The sequence below is a fragment of the Pteropus alecto genome, unplaced genomic scaffold, assembly GCF_000325575.1.
Source record: "Pteropus alecto unplaced genomic scaffold, ASM32557v1 scaffold288, whole genome shotgun sequence".
In the NCBI taxonomy this organism is placed as follows: Eukaryota; Metazoa; Chordata; class Mammalia; order Chiroptera; family Pteropodidae; genus Pteropus; species Pteropus alecto.
Window position 1 is genome coordinate 3,066,927 of NW_006442124.1, and position 22,445 is coordinate 3,089,371.

Genomic DNA, 22,445 nt, shown 5'->3' on the forward strand with positions numbered 1-22,445 from the left:
ATAGAAATATGGGCAAATATGGTTTATTTACTACAGAGACTCCATTTGTCAGTTTGTTTGGTATTTATTAGATGTGAATGACCATCTGTATTTCAGAAGGAATGACATATAACACCTTTTTAGGGCCCCTTCTGTTTTAAGACGTTTTAAACTCTCAGAGGTATGTCACCATGGAGTTGAAACAGATAATGTGGCACGGAAAAATCCATTTAATTCTTTTCTTTATTATATTATACCTGTTTGTAATTTTCTAAATGAACTACATTATTGACTCTCCTCTATTTTCCTTTTTAAGAGTATGGGAGTGCATTGTATTTACAGCCAAACCTAAATTTTTTTGTTCTAATGGGATGATTTTGCTTGTTTTATGTGTTTATTTAAAACGTTATATAAATTCTGATGGTGAGATCTTTAGGAATATTTTATCAAATATAAACATTGTTTTATGTTAATGGATATTAAATATCCTAAATATTTACAATTAAACGTGCTAAACTAAATATTAAAATTCTAAGTATTAGTGCTTTTTTGTTATTTTCAAAGTTAGAATTGTAAATGTGTTTCATAACTGCAGTTAAATACAACTATTTGGTCTCCATATATTTTTATTTTTGTTTATTTGTTTTCTTCTGGCTTTTTATTAGCGACCCAGTGGGGAGAAGATGGCCGTCCATTTCATTTTCTCTTTTATACTGGCAAACAATCGTATTACTCATTAATGCATGTAAGTATATTACGTTTATGATAAATAATATGAATTGTAAGCTAAGTAACTGATTGTACCAGAAATTTTGCTCAGCTTTAGCATTTACCTAATATGTTTCTAATGAACAAAATCAAGACTTCTAGAGGTAAGACAGTATGTTGAAAGTCTTTATATTTTTATTTTTGCTTAAGGTAAACATCATAGAATTTAAAACAGAATGGTTTGTCCTTAAAATGCTTTCACTTACAGGCTGGGATTGTGGTACGGAGATAGATGCTCAACACCAAGAAAGCGCATGTATGTGCAGTCCCAGCAAGATGGGAGGTGGGAAGGGGGCTGCGCACAAAACCCTGTCAGGGGCCGGAAGGCATTCACCTTGGGAGACAGTCAAACAGTTATCTTCCTTTTTGTTATTCATAACAAAAACAGTTTTGCTTTTCGTAGGCTAATAAAGTCTGTGGGTCTAGAATTGGGGTCCTGCCAAGAGACCTAAGAAATGGTTTTTATTACACTCTGACTTCCAACTGCACTGGAGTGTATACTGGGAAGTTTTTGTTTCAGAGCTGTAATTGTTTGATAGCGTGCAGATTTGAGAGTTCTCTAGAGTTACTTTAGGAAAAAAAGCCTGGCTAGTTTAATAGCCAAATTTCAAGCAACAGAACCCATTTTCTTCTTAGAACATTCATTGTGTAATTTTTTTTTTAAGTTATAGAAATATTCCCTGGGCTTTCCCCACCCACAGTCAGATTTCACGTTGCTTGAATCCCATGCACACATTTCCTTTGCTTTTTAGAACTGTCTGGTGTGTCTTTGTGCTCCGCAAACCCAAAGGACAAAATCCCCACTTGTCAGGTACATTTATTTCTTGGGGAGAAAAAGAAAACCTCCTTTTAGTTTTTTGTTGACCTTGGGCAAATGAGCTTCTTGCCCTGGCAGAAATGAAATGAATGATAAATGTAGAGTGTGTCTTTGCTGAGTAATGGAGCTGCGGTTCAGGCTTTCCAGGGAGGTTATCTCCGCACCGCCCGGGGCTGCCCGAGGACCCCTGCTGTTCATTTAAATAGGTATGTCAAATCTGCCTGCAAACGCCGCTGGTTTGATCTGTGGTAATATTTGTGAAGGTTCCATATGGACTTGAGCCCCCTGCAGTGCTAAGAAATAATGTACAACGCTTCATGGTGCAGACGCAAATTTTCTCTGAAAAGGGATGCAGTGCTGCGTTTTAGCTGTCGGAGGGGATGATGGAGCTGACGCGCTAGGCCTGTCAACTTGTTACACGGATGGGTTGCACGCAGCGAAGCTGTGGAAAATCTGTGCCTTTTAACTTTTCTACTTAATCACGGTTGTAGCATTGCCTTTAGACTGTATGCTACATTAATTCTCTTCCTGCCTTCTGCCTTTCATCCCAAGTTTCACGGAAAAAAGTAAAGCATGCAGGTCTTGTAGGGGAGCCTTATCAGACAGCTGTCATCTGACAAGCCATTTGCATTTGTTTTGGCTGAAACTGAGCAACCCAAGGGCAAGATATTTTGTTGTGTTCCATGGTAATGAAGAAATTACACATTGTGGAAGAGGCTTAACTTTATTTTTAGTTTGTTTATGTGTTTTAAAAGGTATTACTCAAGAAATGGGTTGGTTTCTCAGTGGTTGAAACACTACCATAATCTAATTGAAGTCAAATTACACCTGATTAATAAATATTTTTTCTTTTTGAGTAATATAGTTTCTGTTATAGATAGGAGAGTTCTTGGGCTTTAATGTTTTAGTTAAATTCAGTAATTTAGGTCAGTTTATTTTGCTGGGGGTTTTGACTCCCCAAACCATGTGGGGTTTAGCATTTGTTTTATTGCTCATCAAGAGTTTACACATAAGGAGTTACAGATATTTTGGTTTAATTTGAGCATTTTAATTCAGATAATTACTAAAACCTTGTATTTTCAAAAATGCCTTCTATGGAGTTTTAAAGTAATTATATGTATGGCAAAAGGGATAAATGTTTTCTAAATATATGCCAGTCACTTTAGCATTGTGCACAGCAAATGGTATTAATACAGCTATAGTCATGCCAGTCTCATTTCCTAGAGGATGCAAAGCAACATCATCCCAGATTCTGTTTGTTCCTTTGAAATAGCATGTGACTTAATACTCACTGTTTGGCTTACAAACGTGGTTTTATAGTGAAGTCACGCATTGCATATAAAGTAAAACAATAAAGCTTGAAAACTGCTTCATATGTTAGCTCCCTCTTTTGTTACACTGTCCCTTGGTGGTGGGGGGTGGCTGCTGTTCCATTCTCTGTGTGACAGTCCACTACTTCTCACTGCAAAAAGGGAATATACCCCAAAGACTACAGTGGATGTTAAATAAAATACTTGGAAATGAATCATTGATACCATTTGTTTTAGTTGATATAATTTCTTCCCCATGATGGTAAAAGACACTGAGCCAGACTCGGTTTTTCCTATGTTGTTGACCACCTATAATTGTGTGAGGCATGGCAGTCATCTGCCAAGCTTTTTGACCAAAAGACAGATCTAGAGCATGTGCGTAGTTCTGTCAGGAGACCTTTCTGCTGTCGATTAGCCATTTTGTCTTTATGCCAAATCTTTTTTTTTTTTTTTAGTATTTGGTCATTGTTTGCATATTAAGCTTATATATTACATTTTAGCAATTAATAAAAGATAGTCCCAGTACAGCATACAGTTAAGGATAATATATGATGCTTTAGTAGTGAACACTTTCCAATTGGCCTGTAATTAGTCCATCTAATTTTTGTGGAGAAGTGGGGAAGTTTTTGAGGGAAGATGAGGACAGGAAGGAAGAAAGAATATATTGTTCCTGCTCAAAAATGAAGCATGGTAGGGGAGTATAAACTGAAGAAAAAGGTACTGGTCCATGAGGATTTCAGACTCTGCAAATGTGGTACGTTTAAGGGTTTGTTAGCAGGTCAGTTGAAACTCCCAACAGTGACATCCGCCTCCAGGTTCCTGGGAAAGTCAGAACAACTCATTTATTTTATATCACAGTGAATATGATGTACAAATGTAATGAAAACAGTATAAAACAGTACTAACAAGTAATTTCTTAAGCGGTAAAAAGTAACTTAAGTAAGAAGAAATGAGAGACTTAAAGAGTTTCTCAAAGGACCATTGAGTACTGAAAAGGGGGCTCCATGTCTTTTTTTACCAAAAATTGCTGGCTTTCCATTTCCTTAACAGCCACTTAACCAGTAGAACTTGTATACTATTCAGACATGATTTAGAGTTTCAGTTTAAGGTTCAGGAGTGGGATGAAGAAATAGAGAAAGAATAACAGGTTTCCTGAAATAGTTGAGCAAAAGTGTAAACGAAAGGGGAGAGTTTTTGAAGAGCAAATGCTGTTGAACAACTGAGTTGTGAACAGCCTGGGTCTAGGTGAGGGACAGGTAAGGAATAGGCCAGATTAGCGTGCCATTTGGATCTGCCAGCCTGCCGGGGTCCCCGCTGTCCACAGCAGCTGGAGCCTGTCCAGGCCAGCCACTCTGGTGGTGACGAGGAGAGTGACTGTATCGTGAGCAAGACGTTGGCGACCTGGGTCATCGTGGTTGAGTTTGTGCAAGTCCTTTAATCTTAAGAAAAATATTAATTCAGTTTTACTCATTTTGTTAATGCACATGTTTCTGAAAAATGTTAAATTCACTCGTTAAAAGTGAGTTGGAAATTATTTAAAACTCATTATGGGAGATGATTATTCACTCTGAAGTAGGAACTCGTCTATAAAATATGATTCATTAAGTCAGGGCGTGTCTGCAGTGCAGCCTTTCCCAAAGGGCTTTCTGAGGAACACAGGTTATAAAATACTCTTCAAGAAAGGGCCTCTAATGTTAAGTTTGGAAATGCTGCACATTATCACCTCCTGGGGAACTCTGATGAGGAGATTCTTATTAGCATCGTAAAAGCTGTGAAGTCCTTCAATAAAGAAACCTGTTGAGTTAACCCACTGCTGCTCAGACACGCTGGGTCACAGAACCCTTCCTATCCAGTGCATCTTGTAAACAATCCAGTGAAACCAGTGCTTGGGAAAGGCTGTACAGACTGTTGAAAACACTGTAAGTTGTCAAGTACATTAGGCATTTTTTGAAATTTTACGTAAGTTTACCCCTCCCAATCTTCAAGATAAGGTTAGGCTTCTCTAAAAACGCCACTGGGAATCTAGCATCTTAAAGAATTCTCATTTATATATTTAAGGACGAGCTTTACAGTAAACAGTGGAGTATTATTATAGTATTTCTGTAAATTGAAGGAATTACATGGCCACAGATGAAATTTTTACCCCCCTCCCAAAAATAGTATAAAATTAGAGAATAAGATCATGATACACTTCAACTACAGTGCTGGACTAAAAAACAAACAAACAAAAAAACCATTTTAAATATGAAAGAAAGCCAGGGAATTCTAATTTTGAGAACTTATGCATAAACAGGATTCATTTGCCTTTTGAAAGAAGCTCCTGGCTTATTTAGAAATCCTCCAGTTTGTTGTGAATGTGCAGTGAACCATCCATGTTCACATTGGTGAACCCCGGGATGAGCAGCCCCAGGAGACCGCGGCCTCACTGGGCAAAGGTGCCAGCCTCTGTGAAGCACAGGCCCTGGGGACTTAGAGCCACAGAGGTCGCTACTTCGTTTATGTCTTCCTGGTAACCTTGTGGTAAATGTTTAAAACTCTCGATGTAGCGCTCTTATCTTTAAAAATGGAATGAAAATAGTGACCCTTCTCACAGTGAGCTGTTGTGAAATAACTCCTTTACAACTATGTAAAGTGCTTATTTTTAATAAGCTACAGACTAGTGCTGACATATCTGCATGCTGTGTTAAGACTTTCCTTGACAGCAGGAGTTAATTCAGTAATTAATTCAGCAGTAGAAATTGCTGTTCCAGAAGTATCTTAAATATACATTTTCCTCACATAGGAGTAAATGTAACAATTAGGAAAATTAATTTTTAAAAATGGATTCAACTTATTGCCTCTGTTGTTTTGATCAGATTACTTCTTTTATAATGCTATAATTGCTCTTATAATGTATGGTGGCGCTTTCATTTAAGCAGTAAAAATATATGATATCTGAATTACAAGCACTTTTATGTAATTACTCCTGGGTGTGAACTTTCCCGGAGTGCTTTTCTACATGACCTGCATACGAGACTGTTTCCTTTTTCACATCGACTAGCATTACATGATGTATAAACTGGATAGCATAGTGTGTTTACAAACTGATAGCAAGGGTCTCCAGTAGAAATGCGTCACTTGGAACTATAGATAAATAGCAGAAACCCTGATAAGTGAATTATATTTATGTTTATTTCATTTGATTTTATACATGCCAGTATCCAAAAAAAATTTAGAAGATCGTTATTTAGGAAATTGATTTTCTGTGATTTTTAAAAAGACAAATATATATTTTAAGTCATTTTTCTGTTACTGAACTAGTATATAAGATGATAATTACTATTAGTACGTTATTGTGTATTTGTTTGTGAAAATACAGTTGACTTTTCCTTTATCACTCTCCCAAGAAATGTTATTTGCTTACTCTTCTTAAAAATGGAATTTCTACATGATTAATATAAACAAAACATTTTAGAAGAACTAAAATCAGATTTTTAGACCAAAGCTAATATTGCTCACGCTCTTAGAAGGGTTTAGTTTAAACACTTCTTTTCTGCAACCTGAGCATCTGGTATTTTCAAATTAGGCACCTTCTAAATTTGACTCATACATTATGGAAATCTGATGACACGAGGGGTGGATAGGTTTGCTTTGATTTTATGAAATATTAATCATAGCTGTGATTAATGATTCAGCATTTCACATCTGGGTTATTCCTGTCATATTTGAAAATTATACTATTAAACACTGTATATAAACTTAATGTAGGTGGGTCATACTAATTCTCTAGTGTCCCTTAAAAATTAAGCGGAAACTAAACAATATACCAGAAGCTACCAGTGATAATCTGTGATGTTGACAGTTCCTGGCATATTTTATACCCTGAAGGATTTTTTTGATGTAAATTAGTACACATCTCTTCGGGGAGTTGAAGCTATAGAGTCTACTTTCCAGAGAACTGTTGTTTCTAACTAACCAAGATAGAATTTCAAGAGTGGTTTACTATGCAAAAGAGAAAGAAAAATAGAAATGGCACACCAATAAAGTTATTTCTCAATTATCCGACTCTTGAATGCCATACCTCCTCACCCCTGCTATCATTTCTTGATGGGTCAGGCACTGTGCTAAGTAGTTTTCATATATTTTCCTATTTAAAGAAGTAAATGGGGTGGCTTAATGAGCATTATATAATTTGATGGATTACAGCCATCAAGTATAAACATTGTCATAAATGAATAGAATTTACTATGTTTGAAATTTGACACGTACTTTTCATGGGTGGTTTTCTCATTCCACATTGTTTCTTGATTATTCTACTGGCATCTTTTATAAATTCTCCTGGAGCTAAATATAACACACGCTAGTAAGAGCATTAGTGAAAGAAATTTTTAACAAAAATATGGACTTAAAAATTACTTAGAAGTCACTGGAAAATGATGATGAATTTAGCAGCCTAACTCTGACTTGAAACTTACCTATGAAACAGGTCAATTATTTATATTTTAGTTGCCTTGGTTATTCCAGAAAATTAAATAAACATTTACAAGCAGAGAAAGGTATCTTATTACTGTTGTTGGTATTCTCTTGGATTCATGGTTGTTTTTTTTTTTTTAGCTAGATTTGGAAGACACATCAGCCCTGACTTACGCATTCTCAGAATCTCAACTGGAGCAGACCAGCTGAGAGACTGGCACCATCCTTTTATAAGAGTCCCCAAACGTAGCAGTCTGGCTGAGGCCCTGACTGCTGAAGGGCTATGCTGGTTGCACAGTGAAATGCTATTTGTACTGTGTCTGTCTACTTTATACAAGTAGGGGAGGATTCATTTTGGATTCCCCCCTCCCTTTATTTTACCTGTTCAAAGCACTCGAGAATTGCTTTCTGGAAATAGAGATTCATAGAAATTTTTTCTGATATACTATTCAGTTGAGGTCACAACCCACTATCTGAGCCTTTAGAAATGAGTAAAAAGTACCCTAACCACAAACAGTAAAATGAGTCGTAATAGTTCTTGGGGGAGCAAATTATAAAATTTTATATTAAGTCGAATAGCGAGTACATGTTCTATATGTGAATGGTTCACATTAGTTCTTGCTTTCTTTATGGTGGGCATTCGTTTGTTTTAAATTGTCAGATACATTCTTCTGGTGCTACAGTTGATGGATTTGTAATTTGGATATAGTTGTAGAGATAGTTGTCCTTTGTATGGATGCTGGAATGGAATTAACTTAATTTGTCCTTTTGCTATCGTGTTGAGCTAGGCTCTCTAGTCCTAGTGGACAGATCCAAATGTTAGTGCATGTCACTTGGAGGCATCCTTATTATTGATCGCTGGGCCCCAGCCCAGAGGTTCCTTCTCAGAAAGTCTGATGTGGGGCCTGAGAATTTACATTTCTAACCAGTTTTAGGCTTGGTGCTGGTGCTGCTGTCCTGGGAACTTACCTTTAGAATTGCTGATTCTAAACATAGATTGTTTCACTATGTTCGAAATACTAGGGTCCACTGTTAGAATCTGTCACTCACCCCAGTTTTATAGCTTCTAACTCACCCCAGTTTTATAGTTTCTTTTTTTTCTTTCTGCTTCTTCTCTTTATCTCTACTGAGCTATTGATTGCACTACCCTTATTGAAATACAAAAGAAAAAACACTTTTATCAGTCTCCCCAGCCACAAGAAATGAACTTTCAAATCTTTATGATTGTGAAGTCTTAGCCCATTGAGTATAGCCTCAGCTTTTCTCACCTATTTGTATGAAACTCAGAGGTGCAATCTTTACATCCTTTTTTTTTCCTTTTTAAAAAAATATTATTTTCCCCATGAGAGAAATGGATTTCAGAATGAAGATGATAATAAAATGCAAGCACTGGTAAATACAAAGACAGTGGCAAAAGGACACTTCTATTAGAACAAGCTCTTTATTAGCAACATCATAATATAATATGGCAGTCTAATCAGAGCCCATAAGAAATTGTCCCTTCCCCCAAAACTCGAAATGATTAATTAAGACTCTTTGAGATATGGATGAACATCTCTATCAGTAACAACTTGTGTCTTCCGACATTAGCTAATGATATTGGAAGGTGTGATTAGCAAGAAAAAATGTCATTTATATCATCTCTAACATCCTTTTAAAAAGACTGTTTGTTCATTAGGTATTAGTATGGTAGAGTATGTGTAAATTATAAATGAATACGCACATATTGGATGTGAGTCTTCAAATACTTCAGTTTGCTTAAATAAAAAAAATTCAGAGACAGTTACACTATTCCACTTGTTATAAAACTCACTTCCTGGAAAACGTGTTTTATTGATAAATTTTATTCCCACGCTCTAACAAAATGTCAAAATTTCCCCTATTTACATACAATTTAATAAGTGACATACATTCACAGACTCTTTTAGAAAGTAAATTAACAAAAGAAATCAAATGATAAAAAGTAAATGTAATAGGAAATTTTTTAAGATACAAACTACATAGTGAGGGACTTAAATATTTTGTAAATAGTTAATATTAGATAAGTAACTTATAAGTACCGTAACTTTCATTTCTCTAAGTTAAAAGTGCATATTGCTATATAAATTAAGATTTTTCCCTAAAGAAAACATTCCTGTTTGTGGAATTCTAAGGAAAATAAATAATTCGAAGCTTTGGTTTATTTTTACCAAGCTCACTGGAGTTATTTCTTAGAATTATTTAAAAATCAGTTATTTTAAAAATCAATTTATGTATGATAGTAAATTCTTATTGAAAGTACTCTCTTTATTAGTTTGAATGAGAAATAGTATTATTAAAAAGCATTCTCAATATTATTTGCTGTGACACTAGATTATTTGAGGAGGTCACTTTCAAAATGAGAGTATTCAAGGGACAATACAAAGTAGAAGTAATAGTGTACCATCCTCTTATTTCAGCATGTATATCTTATTTACCATAGGACACGTATGGGAAGCTACTCGATGTAGAAAAACATCAGAATCAGTTGCGGGCCAAAGGTCTATTTTCAGAAAAAGCTAAAACCAAGTAAGTTGTTTTTTAAGCATACCTTAAGCCTAAAAATTGGTTCAACATTTCAACATTAATCATTGCAGTTAGGGGTCAAAATAATAGGTGATTTTTTTGTTTGGGAGGAAGTAAATATTAAGGTTATTATTTCTCTATTATTTCATTCCATATTTATATGTTAAATGATATTTCATTACTGTATTTGAGTATGATATCCTCAGAAGTTTTCTGTATATAGCTGCACATTTACTTAACTTTTACATGCTTTAATTTTGGGAGATACTTCAAGGTTCTGCTTCCTTTTAGCAAACAATAACAGGCGAGGTACATCAACCTGAGCAACCAGTTTTAAATCTTGGCCTAGTAATCCACAGACTTCTTATGCAGAAGCCACAAGTCTTTGAGTATACCTTGTTTAAGTCGTAAATACTTCCTAGCCCATTGTTTGGACTTTATTACTACTTTTCCCCATTGACAGGTTAACTTGGGGTCCATAACATCTCCTTTGAACTAAATTATGAAAAACAAATGACATTTTCATTTTTAAGAAATCTTGTGGCTTTTACTACCAAATGAGTTTCACAATGGCGTATTAACTCTTCAAACAAAATATTTGCTAGACTGGGTATCTTTTCTAAAGTAGATTGAGGAAATGAAATAGTATGTCTGAAAAATAGTTTACTTGGGTGAAATTTTACAGTGATATAATACAGAAACTTGCTTCCCAATCAAGAATTGCTACTACATGTGGGATCTTTTGTGATATAACTCTAATTGCACGGTTAATTTAAAAGAGAATATATGTGATATTTTAACAGAGACCTGATTGGCAGCAGATGGCTGATTAAGGAGGAACTAGAAGAAATGTTAGTGGAAAAACTGTCAGATCAAGATGTGAGTAATTAATCTTTTTAATTTAAGGGGACCTGTGCCATAAGAATGCAGACAATTGCTGTATTTAGGATCCTAATAGTAATGTTCCTCAGAGGCAGGTGTTTCTAAGACAATTTTCCTTTTTAAAACATATTTATAGTTGACTTCTGCCATGAGAGAGCCTTATCTCTCTCTGGTCAGGAAAGAGACATGCCAGGTCTCCAAATCCTCCTTTTGTAAATGCACTTGCGTCCTCTGCTAGTCGTTCTAAGGAAATGTGGCAGATGTCATTTTTCATTGCCTTCAGTAAAGCAGATAGCTAATTTTACAAGCTAATGATAAGTGTAAGGAGCTATTACAGGTTAAGTAGAAAGGGGATGAAGCACACAATTACCTCCAAACAGGTTCCTACTTCTAGGCTGACCCACCTTTGTGCAGTTTCTCTAAGGCTACTATTTTTCGTCTTGGAAATACCACTTGTATTATAATCACTTGGATTGTTGGTTTCAAAATATAATATTATGATTCAGACGTTGCTGAGAATTTCAGGGATGTCACCCAGGAATCCATATTTTTAACAGGCTCCACAGGTGAATGTTATATCCTATAAAGTTTGCGACTCCTGCTTTAAGTCCCAATCAGAATCTTGTTTGGCTAACCGTTCTAATACGTGCCAGCATCATCAGGAGAAATTTGATGTTTTAAATATTTTGATGTTCTAAAGTTAGATTATTTCTAGGAGATTTGAATGTGGATAAATTTCAGAATTATTCCAAGAAGAATGTTTTTCTTCTGTGGCAGTGGCTAACATTGTTAGTGCCTTGCCACCACAGAATTGCCCTCTAATAAAATTGCCCTTTTTTTCATTTAACATATTAGATAAATTAATGACTTGGAAAAGTTGGAGTTTGCTTAACAAAGGTGCAAGGCATTTGGTGAAGGGTAGATCTGGAGTTAATTTCTAATATCCTAACTGCCAAGACAGTATTGCTACACTTAGATCTAACTGAAAACCTCCCTTTGCCTTTTCGTTGAATGCATCATTTTGTTGTTTCCTGTCTTTTCCTTTGATTTTTATAATGCAGGGGTTTTGGTTGTTTTTTTTCCCTTCCTCATTTTGAAAGCATCCCAAGGACTTTATTACAGGTGTGCAGCTATGAAGACAGAACAAACATATACATACATATATGTCTTCTGTACTTTTGGGGTACTGGCTATCAGAAGAAATCCTGAAGCTGATGTCTGGTATCAAGATGAGGGAGGCAGCAGCGGCCAGTGACCTCTTCAACAGTAATCCTAGTTGACGATGTCATACCTGTAGTTACCTCTTGGAAGGTTCACTGGTAGTCACAGTGCGTGTGATAAAATTGACAGAATAGCTGAGAACAAAGGACACAGGCCCGTAAATGGAGGGGAAGAATGGAGTTTTAGCAGGTCTAGTACCACAGGTGGCTAAATATTTCCCCCTTACTTAGAAAATTGCCATCTCTTTTGTTGTAATATCACAGAAAGCAGTAATTGAAGCAGTCCTTTTAATCTTACTGGTGAGATTTTTATATATTTTAAATCATTAATGGCAGATTTTCACCATAAAGGCAAAGGTAACAAAGGTGAGTGTGATTTTTAGGGTTGGCAAAAACATAAATAAGGTTATCAAAAATTGGGTTTCACACTCCATATTAACTAAGGATCTCGAGTATTAGTTGTTTCCTTCTCTGTAAACACTTTAGAATGATTATTCTAGCTTCTAATTTTAAGGGGTTAATACCAAGTTGTTTACTTTCTAATCACATGTTCAAGAACTATTAAAAAAAATGCACAGAGTAGCAAGGATAATTTATTTCAAGAGGTTGCCCTTTAAGTCAAGTATCTCTTGAATTTTTAAATAGCTTGATTGTTCGGTTTTAAAGGAAATCATAAACATTAAAGTAACACAGCTTGAACAGCTAAAGATATATTTGCCAAATGTATTATGAAATATAATTTAAGAGGTACATTTTCTCAAAATCAAACTCTTCCCATTTTACTATACATAACCTACTGAAAATTATTTATGAAGCTCCTCTTGATACAGTTCTACTAAAGAAGTAGAAATTATACTTGAAGATCATCTAAATATTTTTTGAAAATGAATATAAATCTCAACTTTATACAGTCAAAATACAGAGAATCGGACTTTTCTTTGAATGATAAATCTCTTTGTTTCTTGAAAGAAAAGAGTGAATGCTAAAGATCCACAGGGCAAGTACTGCATCTGCATGCTATTTTAAAAGCAGCGTGAGGGTGCAGAAGTGTCATCCTGTCAAAATTCATCAAGAAAAGCAACATTGGAAAGATCAAGTCTATAAAAATAGAAAAAATTTAGCAAATGCAATTACACTTGCATCTTTTAATGAATTTTTATTGTCTGCAGTATGCGCAGTTCATTCGGCTGCTAGAAAGGTTATGGGCATTGCAGTGTGGTGACACTGAAGAAGAATTTGTACGGAGCTTCCGTAGGAGTGTAACTATTCAATCAAAAAAACATCTGATTGAACCTTTGCAGTATGATGAGCAAGGAATGGCCTTCAGCACAAGTGAAGGTAATGACATTCCGTGGAGAGAAAATAAATTTAGTGATGATTGAGAAACTACAGTTATTTTTATTTGCTGTTGCTCTCTGGTATCCATTTGATTTGTTTTTGCTACATTGGATTTCTTCATTTTAAAGATTCTGTTGAAGTTTTTAAAAACAGAAGGAACTTTATACCATCGCAAGAAAAAATGTGGACACATTCCGACACAATCATATTAATCCTTTTTATTTCCAAATATTTATGTTAAATCTTTTTATTTTCACATTTTCACCTGGCAGAAACAAATATTTATAATGAAGATTTTCATATATAAAATGAAAATGCTCAGTGAATCTGTATATTGGATGCTAAAACTGTGAAACATGTGCAAACTTTAGATCTTCACATTTTCCATATACATTTACAAAGACATTTGACATAGTCTAACTTTAAAAAATCAACTTATTAAATGATACCTTGCAGCTCTTAAAAATTTAACATTATTGCTTTGTCATTTTCAGCTGTGTTCAGAGAAATGTGACCATTCCTGAGGATTACTTTCATTTCTATCAATTGTATTTTATTGTACTTTTCAAATATTTTTTAAAATTATGTGACTAGATATATTCTTACTGAATATAAGAGAACACTACATAAATTGGTTTTTTTTTTATTTTAAAGTAATATAAATATGAATTACTTTGTTGGTTGTGAAAACTAATTTAAAATCATTGTGGTGTTCCTCAGATGGAATTAATGAACAAAATTACCTTATAAGTAGCTTTAATATATTGATTATGGTGTAGCTTACCTGTTCTAGAACTACTAGTTTCCTATGTACAGAGTGCTATGTATTGTTATTCGGGAGAAGAAAATTTTAATGTAGTTTTATTGTCTCAAAGCATTGGTCTTTCAGATGTTTACTAATAGAAATTTTATGTTATGTTTTTTAAGGTAAAAGAAAGAGTGCAAAAGCAGAAGCAGTTGTTTATGAACATGGAAGTGGGAGAATAAAAGTTAATGGAACCGATTACCTACATTACTTCCCCGTGACACAGGACAGGTTAGTGTCTGCTTTTGCTTTTGCTTTTTGTTTTTAGAGAAGATGTACTTCATAATACATAATGATCAATTCATTAAGGCTTATAATTTTCTGATTATATTTGTCTGAATGATTATTTCTCTTTACCAGTGTAATTTATCAAACTCGCTAAAGGGAAGCTATCACTATTTTTTATATAGTTTTCCAGATTTTTTAAAAGCATCTCTAGGATTTTTCATTAATTGAATCTTCCTCCTCTTTCCATCAGATCCTACTGGAAATTGAGTGTTTCAGATATAGCTTATGTTCTGAAATGCAAAATATAAGAAAAATAGATTTTTACTTTATTTCCCTAGTTTAGGGTTGGGCATGCACAAAACAAAACAACAAAAATCAACCTTGGCACTTGCCATCATAAATATTAGAAAAAGACTGCTCTGTCACTGGATTTTTTCCTATTCAGCGGAAATTGATTATATATGTATACTATATAATACACACACACGCACACGCACACACACACATAGAGAGAGAGAGAGCAAGCAAAGAAACCTGCCATTTATATATTAAAATAAGAGCGCATCAGGCCTTGCTTAGTTCCCAGTGCTAAATATGGCAGTCGTTTTCTTTGTTTTTTAACTTTATATCCCACGGAGAAATAGACACAAATCATAAATGAGTGTTACAATTCAAATCCTCTAAATGGATTTATCTTAGGTCTCTTTGTAAGTCCCAGACAAAGACCTCTTCTTGAGATGGTTATTATTTTCCAGTGGTTACTGTCATTATCCACTAGTAGCCGAAGTTCTGCATGATTAGTTCCTCTTTTTCGCATCCTCCTCCTTTTCCTGAACGTGTAGTGGTTTTAGGGTCAATAGGGGTAAAGCTCTTATGCTCCCAGCACTTCCGTAAGGAAAAGAGGAACCTGCTGATGCCGCATGCGCTTCTGGGCAGAATGATTGCTTCGGGAAACGGATGTGTGTTTTATTTGTGTGTGTGTTTGTGCCACTCTAACTCCATTTAATATGAATTAAACTAATTCTGCCATCATCCTCACAGAAAAACAGATGGAGGAAGCTCTTATTTCCCTTATGAAAAGCCAGAGGGACACATAACTTTGGCGTTGGGGACTGCTAGGACAAATGGTATTTGACTGATGCCTGTCTGTTAATTTGTTTTCAGATATAACTGATGATTTAACACCAAATCTCAATTTTGGCTTGATCTCAAATTCAGTTCTTAGAATTATTCTTCATTTTGAATTCAACAGGCGTTTATTGAGAATTGTCTGTGAGTCCAGTCTTGTTCCTGGCATTGTGAGATATCACAGCTGTTTAAGATGTGATTTCTATCATGGAGAAGCTTCTTGTCTGACTGGGAAACCTAAGGCTAGTCCCGCAGGAGTGGGCGCCCAAACCGTCTCATCCTCTTTGAGTAGTCGTAGGGGTTTAGGGCAGCTGTGCTGGCTGTGGACTGGCTTTCCTCTTGCAGGAGCAACTCAGGAGATTACGAGTTCAGCAGCGAGGTGACATTAACCAGTAGGAAGAACGCTGAACCACGAATCAGGTGATCTTGATTTTAGGTCCAACTCTCAGCTCTGTGACCTCAGCCAAGGTGCTTAAATGTCACCTCCTTAACTGGTAAGAGGGAGCTGAGATGCTTGCCTAAAAGTCAGTTGAACTGCTTACTTATATTTTCAAGGACTTTTCTTTCGGCTCTTTTCACACAAACAGCAACAGATCATTGGGAATGTTGGTGATGTGGCCTTCCCAGCACCATCAGAAACTCTTTATTCATTCGTTCACTTACATGACAGCCACTTATGACTACGTGCCTGGTACTATGCGAGACAGATATTAATAACCTTTCTGATTTGGAAAGTCCTTTGTTCTATCAGTCAACCACTAAAGCAACTCTTAATTGATCATCTGTACAAAAGAAATACATTCCTCACACAGCACTAACTGTGTAGCAGAGGAGATAAGGTTAGCATTTTAAGCAATTACAGAAAAGTGAAAGAGTCTACCATTATATATATACTAAGTTACATGCCAATAGAATAGGTGCCATAGGAATAGCGTTCAGAGAAGATAGAAATGAGGAAATTGTTTATTTTTGTTCCATAGTAACTTCGATTATATAACAAGGAACAAAATAAATTTGATTCTTTTAGCTCAGGATTTCATCTGGGATCCCTGAGAGGAGAGAAGATGAATTGTGAAGTATTTTCATGCCACGTAACTGTTTTTGCATGTACCAGTTTGCAGTCCATATTAAATAAAACCGATAGCTCAATAATCATTTTAGACTATTACCCTTTTAGTATTTCTCATCACTTATAAATTTAGCACCTCAGTGTGCACCAGCTCCCCGACTCCCAGCCTCCTTTTCCCTGACCACTCTGGTGATGTGTCATGAGTAAATTACAACGTATATTTTCTCCTGGATTTTAGTCTAAGTTTCTTTAATAAGCATTTGTTGGGGGAATCTTAAAATTTTAGGAATTAAGGCAGAAATGTTTAAGCTCCCAAACACATGGGTGACCACAGCGTCTTAGTAATGTCACTGTGTCACTAACTCACCTGTGTCAGGCAGTGCAGAAAACTCTGTGACATGTGCACATAATAACCCCACAGATGCTATCTTGGCCTCTTGTTTCCTTGCTGGGAAAAAGAAATGATGGAATTAGATTATCAGTCTCTAAATTATTATGGTAATATGGCTATTATTTGTAACAGTAAAATTTTTATAACATTCCTTGTTTTGATTTGGTTGCTTCAAAACATTTATTCAAAAAAGCAAAGTATAAATTTGCGTTGTTTCCCTACTGAAAGAGAATTGTTACAGAGTCCAGTGAATTGTGCCCTCTGAAGGCCCTATCCTTACTACACCTCTCGGCATGCGATTGCTTGGCTAGTGTCGTCCAGGGATTAACATGTAAATGTCTTGTTTGTATCCATCTTTCAGGTTCCTTGTGTTTATAAGAAGCTTTATTTTGGGTCTACAAAGCTACAGTGTCAGACAAAGCACGCAAAATGCAATATAAATTGACTTTTCTAAATAAAACCTCAGCAGAGATATGAAGGCAAAATAGCAAAATCAAAGTCCTTGACAAAGGAGGTGGTGAACGTTGCGCTTGGCACATAACTGGCGTTCAACAAATACTTGTTCAGTTGAGCAAGAGAAGGTCCAGAGCCATGTTCTGTCTGTGGTCCATTCTTTCATCCTGCGGTGCCTGCTGGGGACCACGTGGGCACTTACTATTGAGGGCAGGAGGCCTGAGTGGGGTTGTACAGTGTGTCACCTGCGCCAGGCAGGTAGCAGGACCCTGCTGTTTAGAGAGCTATTAATATGAATATATGTTTCGGTGGGAGTGGGGGAAGATGGGTGTGGTTTCAGTAACTTTAAGAACTAACCATGTCAGGATGAGCATTATATATGTTATACAAATGCATATTTAAAGTATACTTTAATTAATGAGTCCAGATGGCAATTGATAGGAAAGACTATTAATGGTGTATATGATCATTGAATCTAGAGAATTAGATTCAGTTGGTTAATGGAGTTTCCTAACTTTAGGACTTCTTTATGAGGTTATTTTCAAGCCTAGCAAAGTTCTCATGACAATCAATAGTGAGCAAGAAAAGGAGAAATAAACCTTACTGTCAGCAAAGCATTTTAAATATGAGAAATATCAGTGTTTCTTCGTGTAGTGGATAGATTAAAAAGTATGAAAATGTAATAATAAATTGATTGAGAAATATGAATGCTGGCATGCATAGTATGGGTTTTATAAAAGTTCAGAATGTGAACAGTTTATAAAATCATGTGTAAATGATTTTAATCATGGTAAACTTAACTATCTTTCTTGTAATGTGCTTTAGAGAACAATTGATGTTCCCTTTTCACTTTCTCGACCGACTTGGAAAACACGACGCGACCTGTACAGTCTCGGGTGGTGGGAGGTCGGCGCAGGCTGGAGCCATACGCTTAGCGTTGGCCAGAGCTTTGTGCAGTTTTGTCACCGAGGAGGAGGTCGAGTGGATGAGACAAGGTATGAGTTGAGGTGGGAGGGCCGTGGTTGTCCCCATTCTATCTATAGATTTGTTTGATTCTTGTGCTTCTTATCTGAAATCAATGAGAAAACACGTAGCTAAATATGCATTATTGCAGTTTGCTGGCTTCTCTTTTCATGCTCTGGGACTGTATATTATTTTTCAGTTTTGAACTTGAATTTTAAATGAAATGAACTTGAATTAGAAAACAAAAATGGAGGCATTCCCAGCATCAGAGGAAACTTACATTGACCTTAAAGCATACATAACCTTTTGTCTAGTTTAACCAGTGCTGCTCAGTTGTGTTTAACAGATGATTTGGCTGTTTTTATTTTGTCATAGGAAGTTGTAATTATTCAATTTAATGGTGAAGCCCTTAAGGTATTTCTTTCTGAAATTATTGGATATTTCCAGTTTTCCATTGTGATGTCGAATTTTATGTTCTCTCTCACTTTGTGTAACTCCATCACCCAGTCGTGAATATGAGAGGCCGCATGGTGTGAGAATGAATATATAGTCGGTTGGTTCCTTAGGGCACTGCTGTGGCATTTATAATAACTCAGGGTGGTTCTAGCTGGAGGTTTTCTTCACACTGTTTGTGAGAGGAGGACAGTGCTGTGGATGCTGCTAGGAGGTACGGGACCTGGGCCAGCCCCTCACTGCCTGTGGGCCCGCAGCTCCGCTCTGCCCCGACCCCACCGCTGGGGTCCTGAGGCAGTGCCGCAGATACGGGCTGCCTACGGCTTAGCCTCTTCGAAATCTATTTTCTTATAAACAGTTCACTATTTTGTGGGATTCTTATCTGGTCAGTAAAATAATTTAATAGGATCTTACTAACTGTTCTGCTAGTTTGAGTTACTGTGCATATTGAAAAGTAATAAAGCATTGTTACTTACATTTAAATTAGAATTTAAACAGGTCTTGTCTGCATTTTGCTGAAAATATTGTTTCATTTCATACCCTTTACGTACAAGTAGATTGCAAATGCTGTGGTTGTATAATAAGCACTTGAAGGTTTCCTTTGCTGCATGGCCATTGGAAGACCACAACGAAATGCTTAAACCTTATATATACATTATGAAAAGAAGAATGAGTGTTGGGAAAGTAAAAATAAAAATTAGAAAAAACACACCAAAAAATCCAATGAAACTCTGGTTTATTTACATATTTATAAAAGCACTTTAAAGAGCTTTCTCATCACTGGTTTTCTTGAAATCTGTGGTCGTTATTAACATACTCTGGCTGCGGCCACTACCGGCTGCTTCATTTGGGCCGTGGAAGCTTCCAGTTTAAACTGACTTCATTCTTCCAGAATAAACTGCTTATACTGAGAACACACCCCAAACACTTATTTTTTAGATTCTGAAACAAAATACCAGGGATGTTATTGTCACACAAATTAGAATAATACGTTTTTCTCCTCAAATATGTTTAGTAAGTCATATTATATGTGCACATATATTCATGTAACTGTTAATATCTGGTGTGCACAGACTTCCTCATGTTTTGCTGCACAACGCATTTGTCTTCTCTGCCTCATGTCTTCATTACAACTTTCACATCTGTAGTAACGAGCATGCAGGATAAGTGCCATCGCGGTGAATGAGGCTGCCCACTCAGGAGCAGCTTTAAGTTGGACAAGCTTAAAAACCAAAAAGGAGTCAGTACTCCTGGATAAGGAAAGCAGATAGAAAAATGTAGCTGGCTTTTGTCTTAAACTGGAAACATATCCTGAAAGAGGGAAAGCACACTCCTGTCAGGCTGGCGATTCACCGTAGGTCTGGTTGCTTTCCCCTAGAGTTTTGCTCTGAAACAGCACCTGTACGTTCACACGGCTCACCTCCTCTTCTGCTAGGCAGATGCGTTTTCGTGGTTTGTAACAACTTCTCTCTTTATGCTGCAGCTGGACTGCTTACAACCGATCCACGCGTGAGAGAACGGAAGAAGCCCGGCCAAGAGGGAGCCCGCAGGAAGTTCACCTGGAAGAAACGCTGAGTGTTTCTTCGTGGGAAAGGAGAGAAAATGCTGTGCACATGTGTCTCCATGTGGTGGACAGGCATTAAATATTTGCTGGCCACTGTGGGCAACACTGTCAGACATTTGAGTTGTGGGAAGATTTATTTTTAAATGCTACCTTTAAAGGTTACCTTTTAAAAATAATTTTAAAAGTTGTTTGGCTTCAATCTGCTAATTTTTAAAATTTTTTTCAAAAGATAGTTTTAGACATGTAATTCACAGAATCTTGGCATATTAGACCTGAAGGGAACATTGAGCAAAAAAACCCAGTCACGTTAACCTCATTTTGCAGGCGAGGAGGCCCAGCCCCAAAGATTAAGTAACCTGCACAGCCACACTGCTAATTTAATGCTAGAACTAGACTTGAACTCATTTCTCCCAGTTCTGTTGTTTTCCACGCGACAATTGTTACAGCATAGCTTTCAATGTGGAGACTCGAGAGGGCTTGTCCTGGAGAATGAAATTAGTGGAGTGTCTTTGTCAGGAGCTCAGCAGAGCCAATTCCCCCGCCCCTCAGCCCCTGGCAACCACTATTCTCTTCTGTTTCTGAGTCTGACTTTTTTTTTTTTTTTTACATTCTGCATAGAAGTGATGCCGTGCAGTATTTGTCGTTCTCTGTCTGGCTTACATCACATAGTATAACACCCTCCAAGTTAGGTACAAACTTTCAGTTACAAGGTGAGTTAGTTCCAAGGATTTAACCTACAGCATGGTATCTGTGGTCGATAACTCTGTTGTGTCACTGAAGTTTGCTAAGAGGGTAGATCTTAAGTTCTCACCAGAAAAAGAAGATATGAAGTGATGTGTTAACTCGATGGTGGGACTCCTTTCACATCGTATATGTATGTCAAATCCTCATGTTGTACACATTAAACGTACTATAATTTTGTCACTTGTACTCAGTAAAGCTGAAAAAAAAAAGATAAACCAAATGAGAATAGTAGCCAAGCCTGTAGTCGCTAACTGCTGTTGTATAAGAAGAGACCAAACCAGAAAAGTGCTCCCTGTCCCCAGTCCCCAGGAGGTCTCAGTCGGGGTGGAGTCAGAGTCCCTGGCCGCAGCTCCCCTCAGAGACGGCCCTGCACTGGCTGTCCTTGACAGAGGAGGGGAGGGCAGCCCCCCTGGGAGGCCTGCCCGGGAACACCTTTGTAATTGCCTGTGTTTGAGTTGGAAAGGTGACACACAGGTTTCGGAGCAGGAGCTGGACTCCTCAGTCCCAGCTAAGTGTGAAATTGAGGAGTTCGTTGTAGGATACTTACAGTCCCTTAAACTAAGAAACTGTCACATTTTAACTTTACTGCAATTTTGCAGTAGGTGTTTGAGGGGGGGAAAAGGCAATTGGTGACAGGGGTACTTTAAATCCCTTTCAGTATAATCGTTTTAATTAAGTAAATATATCACTTCAAGAATTAGGCTCTTCGTGCTCAATTTTCCTTTATGTAGTTATACAGCACTGATTTCTTTATAAATTTATGAGAAAGATAAGTTCTAAAATGTGTGAGCGCATATCAAATCCTTATGTAGTAAAACAACACAGTGATGGGAAATGAGAGTGTAAGTATGATTCAATAGTCCCCACTGCATTATTCATCTCAGGAGGTATTATAAAGTATGTCCTGCGGTTCTTTGCCACAGTCATTCTCTGGCGAAACCGTCCGTGGCAGGTTTTGTTCCGCCTCGGTGTATTGGAGCATATTTTTACCACTTCAACAAGAAAGAAGTGACAAGTGGATCCTCCGTGTGCTGCAGGTATGTTGGGATCTTGTGCACGGCCAAGTGGTTCCATCAGGATTTAGTGAGCATTTGCTACACTCTTGGTAACTCTGGCAATGAAGAACTGAAGGGAGTGTATGCTGTCTGGTCCTTGCTTCAGGCCCTCCCAGTGTCGTGGAGGGAACAGACACACAGGAATCTAATGGGAAATCACTACTGTTATGATTAAGCCAGAAATAGAATTAAATGCCTGGGCATTGAAGGATGGTGACACTTGGCTGAAGAGGGTGGAGCGGGAGGTAGGAGTGTGAGTTCAGACAATAGTGAGGGAAAGGA

At 36.8% G+C, this 22,445-nt stretch overlaps 1 protein-coding gene across 4 annotated transcripts in view; it reads left to right on the plus strand.

Annotated features, from left to right (window-relative positions):
• Positions 1 to 21,339, plus strand: part of MRPS9 (mitochondrial ribosomal protein S9) — a 58,352-nt gene extending 37,013 nt beyond the window's left edge. For 2 of the 4 annotated variants that reach the window (XM_025039083.1, XM_025039086.1), the window contains exons 5-12: positions 645 to 724; positions 9,788 to 9,873; positions 10,674 to 10,749; positions 13,142 to 13,310; positions 14,238 to 14,346; positions 15,817 to 15,891; positions 18,210 to 18,379; positions 20,284 to 21,339. In XM_025039083.1, the coding sequence (XP_024894851.1) occupies positions 645 to 724; positions 9,788 to 9,873; positions 10,674 to 10,749; positions 13,142 to 13,310; positions 14,238 to 14,346; positions 15,817 to 15,891; positions 18,210 to 18,379; positions 20,284 to 20,375 (857 nt within the window). In that variant the 3' untranslated portion in view covers positions 20,376 to 21,339. The remainder of the gene's footprint in view (positions 1 to 644; positions 725 to 9,787; positions 9,874 to 10,673; positions 10,750 to 13,141; positions 13,311 to 14,237; positions 14,347 to 15,816; positions 15,892 to 18,209; positions 18,380 to 20,283) is intronic. The other 2 variants (XM_006920791.3, XM_025039084.1) reach the window with 2 other exon arrangements.
• Positions 21,340 to 22,445: the final 1,106 nt, after the last annotated feature.